Source organism: Canis lupus, chromosome 9, assembly GCF_003254725.2.
Source record: "Canis lupus dingo isolate Sandy chromosome 9, ASM325472v2, whole genome shotgun sequence".
Lineage (NCBI taxonomy): Eukaryota > Metazoa > Chordata > Mammalia > Carnivora > Canidae > Canis > Canis lupus.
In genome coordinates, this window is record NC_064251.1 from 12,917,100 (window position 1) to 12,933,773 (window position 16,674).

General features: G+C 48.4%; 1 protein-coding gene and 1 non-coding gene across 4 annotated transcripts in view; both read left to right on the plus strand.

The window, feature by feature from the left end:
• Positions 1–16,674, plus strand: part of PRKCA (protein kinase C alpha) — a 395,118-nt gene that overhangs the window by 371,195 nt on the left and 7,249 nt on the right. For 2 of the 3 annotated variants that reach the window (XM_025436489.2, XM_049114585.1), the window contains 2 exons: positions 3,466–3,573; positions 5,478–5,618. In XM_025436489.2, coding sequence (XP_025292274.1) covers positions 3,466–3,573; positions 5,478–5,618 — 249 coding nt within the window. Of the gene's footprint in view, positions 1–3,465; positions 3,574–5,477; positions 5,619–12,592; positions 12,680–16,674 lie in introns of those variants that run through there. The other variant, XM_049114584.1, reaches the window with a different exon arrangement.
• Positions 12,020–12,127, plus strand: LOC112653042 (U6 spliceosomal RNA). Its single transcript, XR_003131891.1, has one exon. It is a non-coding gene; the product is annotated as a U6 spliceosomal RNA (small nuclear RNA).

The window sequence follows — 16,674 nt, forward strand, 5'->3', positions numbered from 1 at the left end:
GATTAGATAGTTCTTTACTGCAGGACTTCTTAGAACCTTTATAATGTAAATGTTACTGCAGATGTCCTGAAAGGGAGGGTAAAGAATGCAAACTTTGACCCAGGAGTATCCTGTAGGATTAATATACTCTGGCTTTTTTTTTTTTTTTTAAAGATTTTATTTATTTATTCACGAGAGACACAGAGAGGCAGAGACACAGGCAGAGGGAGAGGCAGGCTCCCTGTCTGGAGCCCGAAGTGGGACTCGATCCCAGGACCCCAGGATCCCTACCTGAGTTGAAGGCAGACGCTCAACCACTGAGCCACCCAGTCTCCCCAATATCCTCTGGTTCTAAGGAATACTCTCTGGGGTGTGTCAGGAGCCAGCTGTCCTGCACTTGGCAGGCACACAGAGGGGACTTTCAGATAAACAGATCAGTAGTAGGCATAGCTCACCTGGGCGGATGTGGTTCCCATGCCAGAAGACAAACAGGTGTGATAAGCCAGTTCCCCCCAAAATTCCTTCTCCCACATCAGCTGGGGCAGGGAGGAGGAGGCATCTGCACTGACCTAATTGTCTTGGTTCTTGTAAAAGTTCTTGCTGCCTCACTTGACAAAAGATTCCTGGGGACAATTTGTCTGAGTTTCTCTTTGGAGAAAATTTCTCTTAAACCTTTGGCTTAGATTATCTGTGACTCAGGGGGATCCCTGGGCGGCTCAGTGGTTTGACGCCTGCCTTTGGCCCAGGGCGCAATCCTGGAGTCCCAGGATGGTGTCCCGTGTCGGGCTTCCGGCATGGAGCCTACTTTTCCCTCCTCCTGTGTCTCTGCCTCTCTCTCTCTCTCTCTCTCTCTCTCTCTCTCTCTCTCTCTCATAAATAAATAAATCTTTAAAAAAAAAAAAAAGGATTATCTGTGACTCAGCCCCTGTAGGATTCCTGCTGCTAGTACTTGAGCATCACCAGAGAGGCCAGTTGACTCTCCTGGCACCTCTCACTGCAAGGCCCAAGCTCCAAGAGCCCTTTGTATCTGGTATGATGCTGTGCTATTATGTAGCTTCACCTGACCAGTGGCCTGAAGGGGCCACGTTGAGAGGTGTTGATTGGTCATCCAGGAGCAGCCCCTGTGCCTTGCCCACACCCTGAGCGCGATGAAGTTGTAGAGTATGAACACATAGGAAATTCAGAATGAATGGAGCCCCCTGGAGATGTGTGTTTCACAGCCCTGAGCAGAAACCATGCCATGTTTGCTTTAGTTATAAAGATCTCCTTGGCCAAAACTCAGCCACATATGTAGATCACTTATTAGGGGAAATGGGATGTTTTGTGGGTGTCATACCATAGGGGTCCAGAAGAAGTAGATTGCATGATGTCAGATAGAGAAGTGGGACCGTCACCCACATCCTTGGGCCACCCTGCCCTCTCTATAGGTGGAAGTAGCACAACCCTCCGCTGACCTGGGTGACCACCTACACTCGCTAGTGTGGTGTCTGTGCCCAGCCCACTGGCCTGTGTGCATCCCAGGCAGCATGTTACTTCTGCCCAGGGAAGCTCATCGTTGTGGGCTGTTTCCTGCTCTGCTCAGAGTCATTCACAGGCAGGGTAATATTTTTTTTTTAAGATTTATTTATTTTAGAAAAAAACTATGAACAGAAGGGACAGAAGGAGAGGGAGAGAGAACTGTAAGCAGACTCTGTTGAGCACAGGGTCTGATGTGGAGCTCAGTCTCACAATACCACCTAAGCCGAAACCAAGAGTTGGATGCTTAACCAACTATGCTACCCAGGTGCCCCACAGGTGGGCTAATTTTAGTTCTCTTCACCCACCTGCATGCCTTCGACCAAATTAAACATTCTTTATGCCAGGTACTTACAGCTGAAAAAGAGGCTGATTTATTTCTGTTTCTAGACCAAAAAATAGTAATAATAAAAATAAAACCCAACAATAACAGTGGCACCCATCCCAACCCCCCATTCGCCAGTACCTGGTCCCAAAGTAGGGTTCTGTATAGACTTAGCGTCTTTCCCTTGAGTGGATGTGGCTCCCGTGTGCTGACCCCACACTCAACTCCTATTTGGGGCTAGGGGTGGGGAAGGACTGAGGTTGGGGGTCAGATGAACAGATGGGATGATTTGAGTGGTGCTTCAGGGGGAGCACTCTGCTTGGGTCCGTTGTTCTCTGTTACTCAGAGGGAAATGTTTGATAAGAAGTGATAGTCTGCGGGCTGCTGCACAGCTGTCTTCACTCCATGATACAGTTTACATTTAAGCTGGGCTCTGCATTATCGGCGCCCTAACCATGTCAGTCAGAGTGACAGAGACCCCTCTTTTCCGTGAGAGGGAAAATGCAATGAGATTAAACATACAGGGATTTTCTATTTGAGAGCTGACTCCTGGTCTACCTTTCTTATGCTAAACCCAAGGTTAGCTAAGCCAAAAAGGAACATTAAGAAATTTCCCATAAGCCCACTTATCCTGTGCCCCGCTATCCCTCCAGAGTGACAGGTAATTTGGCAGACCTCTTGGGATTAAAGACATGATGGAAAGAAAGCTTGAAGGACATCCTGAGCTCAACCCACTCCTCCTGAGGATCCTAACAGCCCCTTCTAAGACAGTTCATCCGCTTTAATAAAATACCAGTACCACTGGGCATCCTTCATCTGGCACCTGCTGGGTACAGGGCAGACTATCCTGTTTTGTAGACTCACCAGGAAACCCCATTTTACAAATTGGAAAACCATGTCTTAAAGAGATCGGTTGCTTGCCTGTGGACACCCAGCTAGAAGATGGTGAAGCTAGATTCTGATCCAGATCCACCTAACTTGAAAGCCATGGCCGCCCACAATGCCCAGAATGCTACTATGCCTCCCCCCTCTCCCTGTGGGAGTGTAAACCCAATAGAAGAGGAGAAGGGAGTGTCTAGTGGCAGCTAAGCCCCCATCACTGTCATCACACAGGTGTCAGACTCTCTACAGAGCAGCTCCCTCTTGCTCTTGGGTCAGAAGGGCACTGGGGTGAATTTCTAGAGCTGGGGAAGTCCTTTTAGGCCATGTCCTGATGGCCTGGACGCCCCATTCTCAGAATCCAAAGGCACTAGTGTTCTCCACCTGCCCCCATCACTGCACACAGAGCCATCTGTAACCTAACTTGATTATAATTAAAATTTTTAACACATAATTACAAGATTAATGGATTAATTATAATTTATTTGCAAATCATTAAAAGCATTACTCAAAAACACTTTGCCTAAAGATTGTTTTGGTTTTCCCAGGGCAGGATAATTAAAGAGACAAGGGGAAAAAGTGAAAAATACACAACCACCGACCTAATGAAAGATAATCAAATAAACCAGCAACTTCACTAAGCTAACTCTGCAGCCCATGGTGCACCCAGAAGCCCCGTGTGTGTTCTTGGTGCTGAATTGGGTCATCAGGCACCACACTAATGAATCACCCTGCCTGTTTTCCCGTGTGTCTCTTTCCTGGAATAGCCTCCCTTTGATGGTGAAGATGAAGACGAGCTGTTTCAGTCCATAATGGAGCATAACGTTTCTTATCCCAAATCCTTATCCAAGGAGGCCGTTTCCATCTGCAAAGGAGTAAGTAGACCCAGATTTCTTTTATAATCGAGGCTAAGAGGGTCAACAGAGGAAGACTCTTCCCCACACTTCTGAGAAAGGTGGTGGAGAGCCCTCAAACGCACACCTCTGCTTTCAGCCATCAAGGGCTACAGCTTGGTGACGTGCAGGACGTTGTGGGAAGCATGGCGGCCTGGAGAATGCGTTCAGATCCCCACACTTCCTGGAACTCTGGCCCAGGCAGCTAATCTCACGGTGTTTTAGTGTCTCCTCCACCCCTTGAAATTGTGCTATGAGCTGTCAGAAATAATCTCAGGCCCTTGGAAAATGTTCGTTCTCTTCCCTTGCCTGACTTGGCATGCCTTGGGTCATTCTTCATTCGAGTGTCCTTTTTTAAGATGGAGTGTACACGCAGAAATGGGCACAAGTCATCAGTGTGTAGATCAGTGAATTCTCACAGAACAGATAACACCCATGTAACGTCACCCAGGTCATGAAAGAGACACCCTAGGAGCCCCCTCCCTTCGTGTACTGCAGCGACTCCCCACCCCTGGAGATAAACAGCAGCCCCGCTCAAACCTGCATGGATTTGCCTTGTTTTGAACTTCACACAAATGCAGTCTTGTGGTGGGTGCTCCCCAGCCCTGGCTTCTTTCCCCCAACACGGTGATCGTAGCATTTCTCCACATTCCCATGTACGTGTGTCCTTCTGTCTTCCATACGCTGCATAATATTCTGTTGGGTAGCCCCACCAGAGTTGGTTTATTCATGCTACTGCTGGTGGGCCTTTGGGTTATTTCCACTTTAGTTTGGGGCTGTTACAAATACAAGTGCCCTGAAACATCCAAGTTTTGGGTTTGAGGGAACATACGAACTCATTTCTGTGGAGGAGATACCTAGGAGTAGAAATTACCGGGTCATGACCTGGTTAGTTTTTAATAGTAAAGTTTTAGGCCACAAAATTATTGTCAGACGTGGCAGGATGAAGCATAACACACTCCTAACATTTTCTGGCTGGTTTGATCATTTGGGATGCACTTAGCAGGTGTCTTCCAAAGGCAAGGCACTGTTTACATATAAAAATAGGGACAGCTGGGCCCTGCCCAGCTTATAATCCACATTTGCCTCTGTCTCCTGCTGTAGATACATGGGAATTAACTAGTCACCTGCTGGTCAAGGCATTTGTTTTTCCAACCATGAGTCTCTGATTCAGGCATTTTGGTCCAGGCAATAAATAGGCAGCATATGATGCTTGTTATTAGTATCATATAAGATACCTTCAGCACACACAATTTTTAGTGATTGTCTACCTTTTCATATCCATATTTTTTAGACATACAGGATGGCAGTTCTAACACAGATAGTGTATGAAGACACCTGTTTAAATTCTTATGTTTGGCTCTAGGGTCAGATTGTTTCCCTGTGTTCCTTACCATAAAAACCACTATAGAAAGGCCCATACTGTCAACACTACTGTACTTGTGAGTTGGGCTCTTTTTGTGCAAGCCACTGATTTCTTGGGGTGCTCCCTGGGTGTCCACACAGCCAGTGCCCGTAGCAGAGCTGGCAAAGGAGAGCCTGCATTATCATCCAGCATTCTCTTTTTCTCCTACTTTTAATGTGTGTGGCGGGGGAAGGAGGCTCTTTTTTTTCTCTCTCTTTCTCAGCTTTATTGAGGTGTAATTGACAGACAAAATTGCAACGTATTTAAAATGTGCCACGTGATGGCTTGATACACATGTACACGGTGAAAGATTCCCACAGCCAAGAAGACACGTCCATCACCTGACGTTAGTTTACCTTTTTGTCTTTTGGGGGAAGAGTACTTACGCCCTGCTCTCTTAGCGCATTTTGGTTATACAGTACAGCATCATCACCTCTGGTCACCACGTCACACGTTGCATCCTCTTTCTGCTGCCTTCTAGCTGATGACCAAACACCCAGGCAAGCGGCTGGGTTGCGGGCCAGAGGGAGAGAGAGACGTTCGGGAGCACGCTTTCTTCCGGAGGATCGACTGGGAAAAACTCGAGAACAGGGAGATCCAGCCACCCTTCAAGCCCAAAGTGGTGAGTAAGGGACATGGCCTGTTCCTGAGCCACGGTCTCCCAAATCCCAAATCGGGGTCCCACCCACCCTTTTTCTGGAGAGAGGAGGCCAGTGACCCCTGGCCCTGCAGGGTGGAAAAAAATGGCCAGGTGCCAGCCTTGTGTTCAGTCTGTGGTCTGAGCCATGGGGGTTCCTGCTGACTTACAGAGTCAACCCAGACCCACCACCAGTAGGGTGGCTGCAGGGCACCCCCCAGAACTGAGAGAGAGCCAGGGCACATCAGCTTTGAGGTGCAGGCTTCACGGACTCAAGTGCCCAGTGGGGCTGTTTTCCTTGCTCTGCATCCTCGACAGGACTTCGCATCTGTGTCCGGCTCTCCTGGGCTTGCTTTGCTCCTGAAGCAGAACCTAGTCTCAGCCAACTCCTATGCAGGCCCTGGCTGCGTTTGCCATGTTGGCCATGGCCACCACTGCAGTGTGTGTCAGTCCCCGTTCTGGCTTTGCCACCTTCATTGAGACTCTTCCCACATGACCCCCATTTTTCCTGTGTATTCCACAAGCCCTATGTACCAGGCCCTGTTTTTACAAATCAGCTCATTTAACCCTCTTAACAACCCTGCACAGTGGGTAAACTAAGGCACAGAGGCTGAGTAACTTGCCTGAAGACATGCAGCTGGTAGGTGGTTATTCTGGCTCTGGGATCCGTGTCCTTACCTCATGACACCATCACTCCATCCTAGCGACCGCTGTCTGCCCATCTTCTGACTGGTGGTGGCAACCAGCATTGGCCTTTCTTAACATTTATATCTCGAGGTAATCTCAGAGTCTGTAAGACATGGGGCTCCTGACTCATGCCACCGGGCACTTGGTGGTGCCTCCCAGGGGGTCTGCTTTCCCTCTGGATCCCACCTCTGGGGTTAGTGGACCATGCCTTCCCATGGTGCCCTTGCCCCCGAGGCTGCAGCAAGAGCAGCTGTGTCCCACGGTCTGTTGCAGAAGCACCCACATCTGTCTCCTCTAGCAGGTGCTTATGAGCAGGCAAAGGGGACCCTCCTGGGGTGACTGAGTTACTGACTGGTTGGTGCCCAAGCTTTGTTCTTAGGGCAGCAGCTTCCTCCTCAAATACGCTTGTGTGTCCTCTGCTCCAAGAATAAAACTGCTGGTGGGGAGCCCACTTCTACTTTTCCAAGATATTCTTAGCACAAACGGGAGAAAAACTAAAATTAATCAGGTCAGTTGACTCCCTCCTGAATCATCCTGTCCAGCAGGACCCTTGTATATCTGCACCCCACCTTCTCTGAGCCCATCCCAGGCACAGCTTTTGGGGGTTTTCATAGGATCCCTCCCCTCACTACAAAATCTGGTTTTGAGGAGGTGGGGCGTGACGGCAGTGATAATGCTGCAGGCAGCCTTAGAACATTCTGTTAGGGATTTTCTTTTTCCCCTTTCCTATTTGTGTAGCCTTCTTAAAATATGAAAGGCGCGCGATTGCATCTTACATACAGCTTAGCAGAGGTGACATGCTGACCCTGCTTTAAGTGTTAAGCACAATACAATTGCTTGTCAGTCACTTTCCAGAAGGGGACAAGATGCAGCAAAGGCAGCCATGAAAACACATCTCCTCCTGTTTATTCCCACCCCGTCCTCAGAAGACATTGTGTATTTGCATGGTCTCCCACTTCTTGCGGGCACCGCGGCCCCACGTTCAGATCTAGGGACACAAGAGCGTGGCTTGGGGCCAGGAGCCAGGAATCTGACTAAGGCTGTTCGCTGTGGGCTGGGGAACTCACTGGACACAGTCCTACCGCGGCAGGCCGCTAAGCCGCAAGCAGTGTGTGTTTGTTTATTTATTCCTCCAGTGCTGGTATTTGTGGTTTGGGGGTTTTTTTGTGTGTTTTTTTAACTGAGTGCTAACTAGAATAACAAGAAAGAAGAGGCTGGCTCTGGCTGTGAAGAAGCAGCTCCTGAACTCAAACACAGAAGCCGAAATCATGGACCAGGCCCTGCAGCAGGAGGTGGTGTGTAAAAGGCCCGCTGGGTGAGGGCTCTGATCAGAGGGAAGGAGAGACGTCCTCTGCTCACAGTGGGCTTTCCCAGGCCGAGCCCCCGTCCTGCCAGAGAAGTGTACACAGAAAAGGAAGAAGCTGAAAATGTACACGTGGGCAGCGGATGAGACAGCAGGGGACACATGGCCATGCCGGGGTTAGGAGCAAGCAGCTGCAGGAGTGAGCAGCGAAGAGAGTCGAGGGCAAAGAGGTCGACCAGAAAGTTCTGGTTCCCAGGAGAGCTCAGTGCCCCCCAGTCCCTACCCCACGCCACCCCCATGGCACCTAGTCCTGGGGGGAAGGGGCATCTCAGCAGTCCCCCGGAACAGCATTCTATTCTCGAGGTACCAGCTAGAGTGGAGAGACCACATACGTGCCAGGAACAGTCTGGGCGGCGGGAGAGGACGTTTCCCACAGCGCAGAGCAGGCTCAGTCCAGATGTCACCGAGGCCACACACGACACTGGTGTCAGCACAGCAGCTAACGGCGCCTTCAGGTTACTCTGTGATGTTTCCCCCTTTGCTCAGTGAAAAATGCAGTTCCCTGATCCAGAGTTAATTAAAAAGTCAGAAGAGTTTACAGATGAAATGCAAAGCTGAGTAGTCTCTGATAGGCAGTTTTGTCCTTTCAAAGGGAGACGGAGCAGCATATCCTCGCTGTCACCGTGGAGAAAAGTGGCAAACACCCTGCTGCCAGAAGCTTGTTCTCGCGTGTTTGCTGAACCCCTCACGGGGAGCATCTCCCCCTCTGAGCAGTGCTGGTAGCCCTGGCTGGCGAAGCTTGTCTGCCTTGGTGAACTTGTCTTGATGCTTTTTCAGCAGGTGCCGTGAATCCATTTCCCTGAGATTTATTGGATTAAAAAGGCCCATCCCCTCCTGGCTCCCAGGAAGGAAATCAAGCCTCTGGTTATTGCAAATACCAGCAGTAAGCCTTCAAGCACTCCCAGTTATCTTCAGGGTGCTTCTAGAGATCAAGTTTGTGCTCATAAGCTGTGGAGTCTCATCTTGGCTTTTTTTTTTTTTTTCATCTTGGCTTTTTTTAATTTGCTTTTGAATCTCCAGTGAAAGATGACTCCAAAATCACAAGCTTCCTTGAGAGAGGAGAGACAAGTCCCAGAGCTTATCCAGAGGAACCAGGGTTCCCATAGTATCCTATCTTTCTTTTTTTTAATCTTCCTTCCTGCCAAAGGGACATCCTGGAAGCTAGACCAGAGTGCCACAGGAAATGTGAAAATCCACCACCAAAGACATTCTGTGATGTGTGACTCCATCAGGAGGCACCACACAGAACTTTCCACCTCGTGGCCACCTGCAGTGCAGCCATTGCCCAGATTCTGTTTAAATTCACTCACGAAGGGAAACAGAGAGAGGCGAGGGATGGGCGTCAGGTGTGTGGAACAGCGGCCATCTCCCTTGACGGTGGCAAGTCTGGAAGCTCAGAGGAGCTCATCCCAGCCACAGAAGTAGCAGGACTTGGGAAGAGCCTGCAGGAAGCAAGAACCTGCCCCCAAGGTGCCCTGTGGTGGGAGAGTCCTGTCCTGGCAGAGCAGAGCCATGTCCCCAGAAGACCACTGTGTGCAATTGTGAAGGTGAAGACAATTTTCTAGAAGATGGAGCAGTCACTTATGTACTGGCTGATCATGTAAAACAAAAGCAAAAACAAAACAGCTATGTTATGCTCTCCTGGAGATGAGCCCCCCACCCCCACCCCATGACTCTCCTTCTTTATGGGGAAAAAAGCACACAGCAAGCTGGTTTCGTCTTCCCTCAAAGAAAACACAACAGTGGAAGAGCCTTTGATCCACAGACTAAGGACCATCAGCTCGGCGTTTGGCTGACGTTCCGAACAACAAGCCTGAGTCCTCAAAGAGGATTGTTAATGTTCAGAAGATTCCATGTAAGAAGGTCTCTCTCTTTTTTTTTTTTTAATGTTTAAGTTTAAAGATGTCACTCCTGAAAAGGTTAAACTTCAGTTGCTGAGGGAGAAATTCGAAAGGCCAGGCCGCCGCCCACAGCATCAGCTTAATGAGGAGGTTTCCTCGGGAGAGGATGGCACAGCCAAGCCCACTTGGCCGTGTGTCTTGAGAACCCATGGAGGGAAGGAGAACTCATTCTTTCGGCTTTGCCCAAAAAAACAAAGTATGCCCTTAGAGGCACACGTGAGCCCAAGATTCTGATCTGGTGTCCCTTTGAATTCTGTAGGCTTTTACCCTGATTAATTATTCATCTGAATAAAATGCCGGAGAACAGCCTTCAAGCTCCCGCTCATCTTGCCCGTGATACATGATAGTTTATACAAATATCAGAAGTGGAAAGTTAATTGATTTTTTTTTCTTTTTTGAATTCCATCCATTGGCCCCAAGGAGCAGAAGAGCTAGTTCACAGGCAAGCCCAAAACCTTCACGATACTTAAGTGGTTATTAGAGAGAGAAAGAGAATAATTTATAAAGTTAACACCGAGAAATATATTCCAGAGTTGATAGATGAGCAGAGCACTTTGGAAATAGGCCTGCCTGTCACAGGGAGCCTTTCTGGTAAAATTACTGTCCTTATTTTATCAAGAAGAGAGAGGGGAAAAAAATAACTTTCATCAGGACATTGTCATCCTTTCGGCAAGAGCCAAAGAGAACAAGAACAGCGGGTACAAGTGTAAATGCCATGATGGTGAGATTGCACGGTCAGGTTAATTTTCCCCATCACCCCGAAATCCTCTACAGGCCTATCTCAGGGATGCTGTGGGTGTGGCTCCAGATGGCCACAATGAGGTGCATGTCTCAGTAAAGCAAGCTGATGAATTTGGGGGTTCCCAGTACATATAAAAGCTACAGTCACACTATTCTGTAGTCTACTAAGTGTGCGGTCACATTATATCTTAAAAAAAAAACAATGCATGTACCTTAATTTAAAAATACTTTATTGCTAAAAAAAAAAAAAAATGCTGTCACCTGAGCTTTCAGCAAGTTGTGATCACTGATCATAGGTCCCCCTAAGAAATACAGTAATAGGGAAAGTGTTCAAAATACTGAGAGAATTACCAGAATGTGGCACAGAGACAGGAAGTGAGCAAATGCAGTTCCAAAATGGCTCCAGCAGACATGCTTGATGCCAGGTTGCCACAGACTTCCAATTTATAAAAAAACACAGGGTCTGTGGGATACAATGAAACAAAGCAATGCACAGCGTCATTAGCTTGTCTAGAAAGTTTGATGATGGTTTAATTCTCAAACTCAGTGCAGCATGCCTTTTTAATTTTCGGGAAAAAAAATTATTTTGAAATAACTTCCAATTTCAGTGTTGCAGAAGAGTCACAAAAATAGCATAAAGAATTGCTACGTTCTGATTCCCTAAATGTTAACATTTTAGCATATTTGCTTTATCATTCTTTCCATCTCCAGGCATGCATGTGTACATAATACACATGTGCGGGTTGTTTTTTTTTTTTTTTTAACTGCTTGAGAGTAAGTTGCAAATGTGATGCCTGTTTATACCTACATATTGCATGACTTTCCTAAAACCAAGGACATCGCGCAGTGCTGTTCTTTTTAATAATTGCTCTAGAAAGGTAATTCTACAGAGCATCAGCCCTCTGGGTAGAAGGAGGAGGGTCTTGGAGCAGTGGTCTGAGAGCTCAGTGCGGCAGGCAGCCTGGGGCTGCATGTAATCATCCTGTGGAGTAGCAGGTAGCTTTTCTCTTGACCATTCAGTGGCACCAGCAGCCGCGATGCTAAGTAAAACCAAGAGATTCTCAACACTCAGGTAGCTCCTCCAGCAACATGTGAACACCAGCCAGCCCTTGGAGCCTGGAACCTGTCACATCAAGGTGAACTCGGGGGTGATGTCAACCTTTAAACCAGCCCAAGACAGCTCCTCCTTGGTTGATGAGAAGCAAGGAGGCTGTTCTTTGATAACTACGCTCCCACATGCTCTCCGGCTTGAAAGAGAACTGGGAAGAGATGAGACATTTAAAATAATAATCAAGGTTAGTAAGTAGCTGTGTCGCAAGCCTCAGTCAGGGAGCTTCCGTGGTGAGGAACAGGATACGTGGCTCAAGGTGTGCCACCTGGCAGCCTCCCATTGTCTGAAGTGAAGGTCTCCGACAACGATGGCCATCACAACAACTTGTTTTGGAAAAGGAGCCTTGAATCCTCCAATGCCAGCCATTGGTATAAAGACAGACTCAACGGAGTGCACGTTTTTATTCCATAGAATACGGCCTAGGATAAGCCAGGACCTTTCCGTCACAGACACGTGGCTCTGATGCTTCTAAGAATCCACTCATTCAATGTGTGGCTTATAGCCTGTGTCTGTCAACAAACCCATCCATAGAACCGGCTCCCACTGGACCAGAATTGGCCCTTCCTGCATCGTGCTCTATCTAGCACTCCCTTCGGCAGCGCGTATACTAAAACTGGAACGATACACAGAAGATTTAGCATGGCCCCTGCGTGAGGATGATGCGCAGGTTTCTGAGATTTGCTCAGAGGCAACAGATAAGCAAGCACTGTTTAATTTTGTCTAAGAAATGAAAACCTGTCTCCAGGCTCTCACCACGGGTGCTGTTGGCAGGAGGTAAAGGTGGTCCCAATCCCTCTTTAAAAAAAAAAAAAAATCATTATTAAAGTATTAATTCCACGTGGGGAAATAGTTAAGCAAGGAAAGATGGATAAAAAATGACAAGCTGTCCCCACCCCCCACCCCAACTACTGGTTCTGCTATTCACTACCTCTTCTGTAAGCTTCTGGAAGGCTGCGTGCATGCGTGATCATACGTACAGCAAGGTTGTACCGCGCATTTTTGCATCTTTCACCTAGCAATCTATCTGAGAGACGTTTCCGTGTGAGTGCAGGTGGGTGTGTGGCATCCTTCACACGGGCCATTCTGATTCTCAAGTTCCCAGGGCAGGCGTTGACTCTTTTCCAAATACTTTCCTCTGTCCGTTCTTATTCTCCAGACTTTCTGTACCAAAATGCACTGGCTTCAGTGGGCATCCCGGCCTTCGGTGAGCACATTTCTAGATCCTTGAGTGACTAAACGAGCAAACTAACTCCATTCTTTAACCCTGAGTGTGTTCCTTCTGCTTGCGTTGGGTCATGCACGGAAGACCGTTCCCTGAGCATGCTGATCTTACAGAGGGCTGCAGCCCGGCGCCTCAGCCCCCTCACTGGATGGTCCCATGGTGTGGACATGAGCTCCCAGGAGGCTCAAAGCACAATATCCCCATTCACTTCTATTGCTGGTTGTTTAACTAAATGAAGCTGGTGCACAACCGCAGGTCAGAAAGCCGTGCACGGATATCAGCCATGTTCCTACTAATGCTCCACTAGGACCACCACACAGTGAGACTTGAAATAGGTGCCCTAAGATGAAGCAGATCCTGCTACATCCAGTAATTGCCAGAGACATTCCCCACCCCTTTCTCCTTCATCTTGCAACACGCCTTTACTCTCGCTTGGTTCCGCACTGTGCCTGCTCCTCTGGGTTTGGTTTGGTTTTGCTTTGTAATGGCAGTGTTTTCGAGCTACTCATACTCACCCTAATTCCCATACCAGTGACCATGGGGTTACATTCTACATGACTGAGACACCAAGGTAAAGGACAGGATTGAGACCAACACATGTATTGTGCATTCTCGGTGGCCTCTCCCAGGTAAGAATCATGAGAAGCCGATGTGCGCGGGGCAGGCTGACTCTCCCCCCGGCCCTTACACAGGGTGCATGGGGTTGTGAATGGACCGTGTGCTGCCCAGGCCCTTGGATGGGGAGTACTACGATCCCAAAGTCTAGCCGGAGTCAGTGTCTTCCTATGCTTTGTCCCATCTTTACCATGCCTGACCTCTCCTGAGCTCATATTATTAATTGATGAGTTTACCAAATGGGTTGAAATGTCAAAACAACAAAGGAGTTATGTCCTGAATCCAGAGCTAAATAAGGCAGGTCGATTATTAATAGGGTTCGTTCATCCCTCACATATTAATCACATGCCTTTTACCTGCAGGGTGTGTGCTGTACGTGCTGTGCCTCAGATCTGTGTCATTGCCTGATCTTTAGAAGGGATTGCACACACTCTCGTTCCTTTGATCCCCACAATAGCCTTGGGAGGTGGGCGTTCACAACCCCATTTTTATCTTTACAGAGAGGTACAGTATGTTTCCCAAAGCTATTCCCTGGACTTGTGGCCCCTGGTGGGTCCTTCCCACCCCACCTCTCCTTTTCCCTCTGGTGTCGAAAGCAGCTCCATGGACACAGGCAGTCTCTGCTCTCAGGGAGTACCAGAGGAACTGTCTGAGCTCACACACTGGCAAAATCCTCAGTTGGTGACAGGTGTGGGTGGCCTTTGGAGGTGAAGACAGTGCACATCCCACCAAGGGATTTTGCTCTCAAGTAGCAAATGCTGCCTGCATGTGTTGTCAGGTGGCCTAGAGCTCTTAGGCCATGGCCAACCCAAACCTGCCTATTGTCTCACACTGTGGTGGAGGCTGTCCTTCCAGTGGCCATGGTAATAACCTTCTTGCATCATCCCTGAGGTAGGTTGAGAGAATGTCTGTAGTCTGGCCAGCCTCATTCTTCACCCCTACTGTCACTCATTCGCTCAGTCATTCATGGATACCACCTGGGGCCCCCCAAACCCTTCAGTCTCCATACCCCTTCTTGTTCTCTCTCACATCCAAGATGGTACCTGAGCCCTGCTGCCCACAAGATGGTTATGAATAAGGTTGGGCCACGGACAGCAGGAAGAATCTTTTGTATGTTTAAAATATAACAGCTTGTTGAAGGCTTTGTCTTTCCCTCAAAGATCCAGAGAGCACTGGTTTTCATTATCCTTTTCAGTCATTGGTGGTGGATAATATGAGAATAGTCATAGTTTTCTTCATAGACATCTTGAAAAATTAGGTCAAGATCTTCTCCCATTTGACTTAAAGGAGACTGTCTATTTCTGGGCTAATTTTACTGAATTATGGAAGGCTCATTTTTTAAAGCATAAGAGACCCTCCATGGTGGAAAAATAAGCTATATTTCTCATAGTACCAAACCTGTGATTAAAAACAAACAAACCCCCCCCCAAAAAAAAACCCTGCTCTTTGAAGGGGGAAAGTGGCATCCATCTGGTGAGAGCTCCCTTGGAATTAGAGGTCCTTCTGAGTCTTGCATCTCATCTGACCCTTGGATGCAACCTCCAGCATTTCCGTGGCTTTCCCACCCATGGCTTGCTGAGATCCACTCACACGAACAGAGTTTTTATTCTTTGCTCTCAGCTTGTCCCTTACCTCAGTGAATAGGCTTAAGAAAGGCTTTCTTGCTGGAATGTGACTTCTCTCTCCTTAGGAGAACATACCAGAGTGAGTTAGAGTTGGAAGGAAAAGAAGAGGTTTCTGGTGGTAAGCAGTTCTGAGACCAGCAGTTCTACTCCGATGTGACATGATCGCCGAGGAGGATTGCCCTGGTTCCCGCAAGCCCCCTTAGTTCTGGGCCGGCAGCCCACACAGCACAAAGCCAGGAGCAGTGAGGGTTTCCACCCTATGTGTTACCACACTCGCCTCACAAGCCATGGCAGCCTTGGGGGTAACCCTTCCCAGGAACAGCAGCTTTAGAATTTCACCCATCCCCATCCCCAAGCTTCTTGGTGCTAGTGTTTACATGGTCCACTTTTTAGATCTCAGGGACTCCTCCCATTTGTTGTTGATTTATTTGGCAGTTAAGCCATGGCTTTGGAAACTTCTCATTGGAAGATGATCTGCGAATGCCATAAAGATGGTACCCAAAGGAAAGGTCAGACGTGTGCCCTCTTTTCACAAAACAGATCAACAAATCTAGGGTTAGATGGATGGAGAAGACGTTTTACCTTGGCTCGCCTTCCTCTTCCTTTTAGAGACTTCACCTTTTCCTTTTCCTAGAAGGTCCTTCTTACTCATCTTTGCACGGTTAGTGAATAGCAAAACAAATGCGAATGATCTCTTCATAAGGAACACACATCCCAGCCTCTGAGAGCACCTACAGTGGATTCACTTGAAGTCTTTCAGGCCATGGGCATTAATTAATCAAGTTCCCAAAGGACATCTTCCTCAAATACAATTCCACCATCTCTTATGCAGGAGGCAGGGCCTGCGTGACAAACAGGCCCAATAGTATGGCCTCCATAGAGAGGCTGCAAGGGCCCCCATACAAGGGCTCCCTGCCTCCCTCCACACACGCATCCACATACCCACACAGCAGTCCATGGTGTGCACCCCCCCGCCATTAGGAGTGAGTGGGTGGTCACTCATGAAAATGAAAACACCTCCAGAAAGGGAGGCTGTCAGTTGTGAGAGACCTTACTTTGAACTCACGACATGCCTTAGGAGCAGGGTGGAAAAAGCCTGATGAAACTAGACCCTCGAGGAAACTTTCTAGATGGTGGGAAAGGTATAAAAGAGGAAGTGGGAAAGTATGGTCTGTGAGACTAAACTGGCCTTACAAAAATAACAGCACCCCTTGTGCTCTCACCGCATGCTGGGGTCTGTGTGAAACACCACACCCTTAACCTCCATAGCCCAGGGAGAGGATGTGGCTCTCCTCCCCCCTTTACACTCGAGGGATTGGGGTGGACTCTCCACCCCCTACCCCACCCCTTCACAGAGCTGTCCTCTGTTAAAGATCCAGTATTGCCTGGTTAGTATAAAATTGTGCTAACTCAGAACTGGTCCATATCCCCTATGGTACCAGCAGGTGGAAGGGTGATCATTGGCAACATGTGGAATACCATGATTTGTATCACCAGTGTGACCCCAACATTTCCTGTCTCAGAGTCCTCTGGGGTCCAGGGGACTTCAGCATGCCACAACCCTCCTGAGCGGCTGAGAAAGTGAGGACACCCCTTTCCCCGATTTGGGGTCAGGCTCCCACGTGGTGCTGTGCATGCTGCCATGTTTCTCAGAGCTTCCAAAAAGGCAGCTCTGCCTGCAGCCCTGTCTTTATTGGGTGCCCTGGTGGACCCTGCAGGAGAAGACTATCCAAGACAGACAGGAGACTTTGCTATCCCTGTCCAGGGCACCAGAGC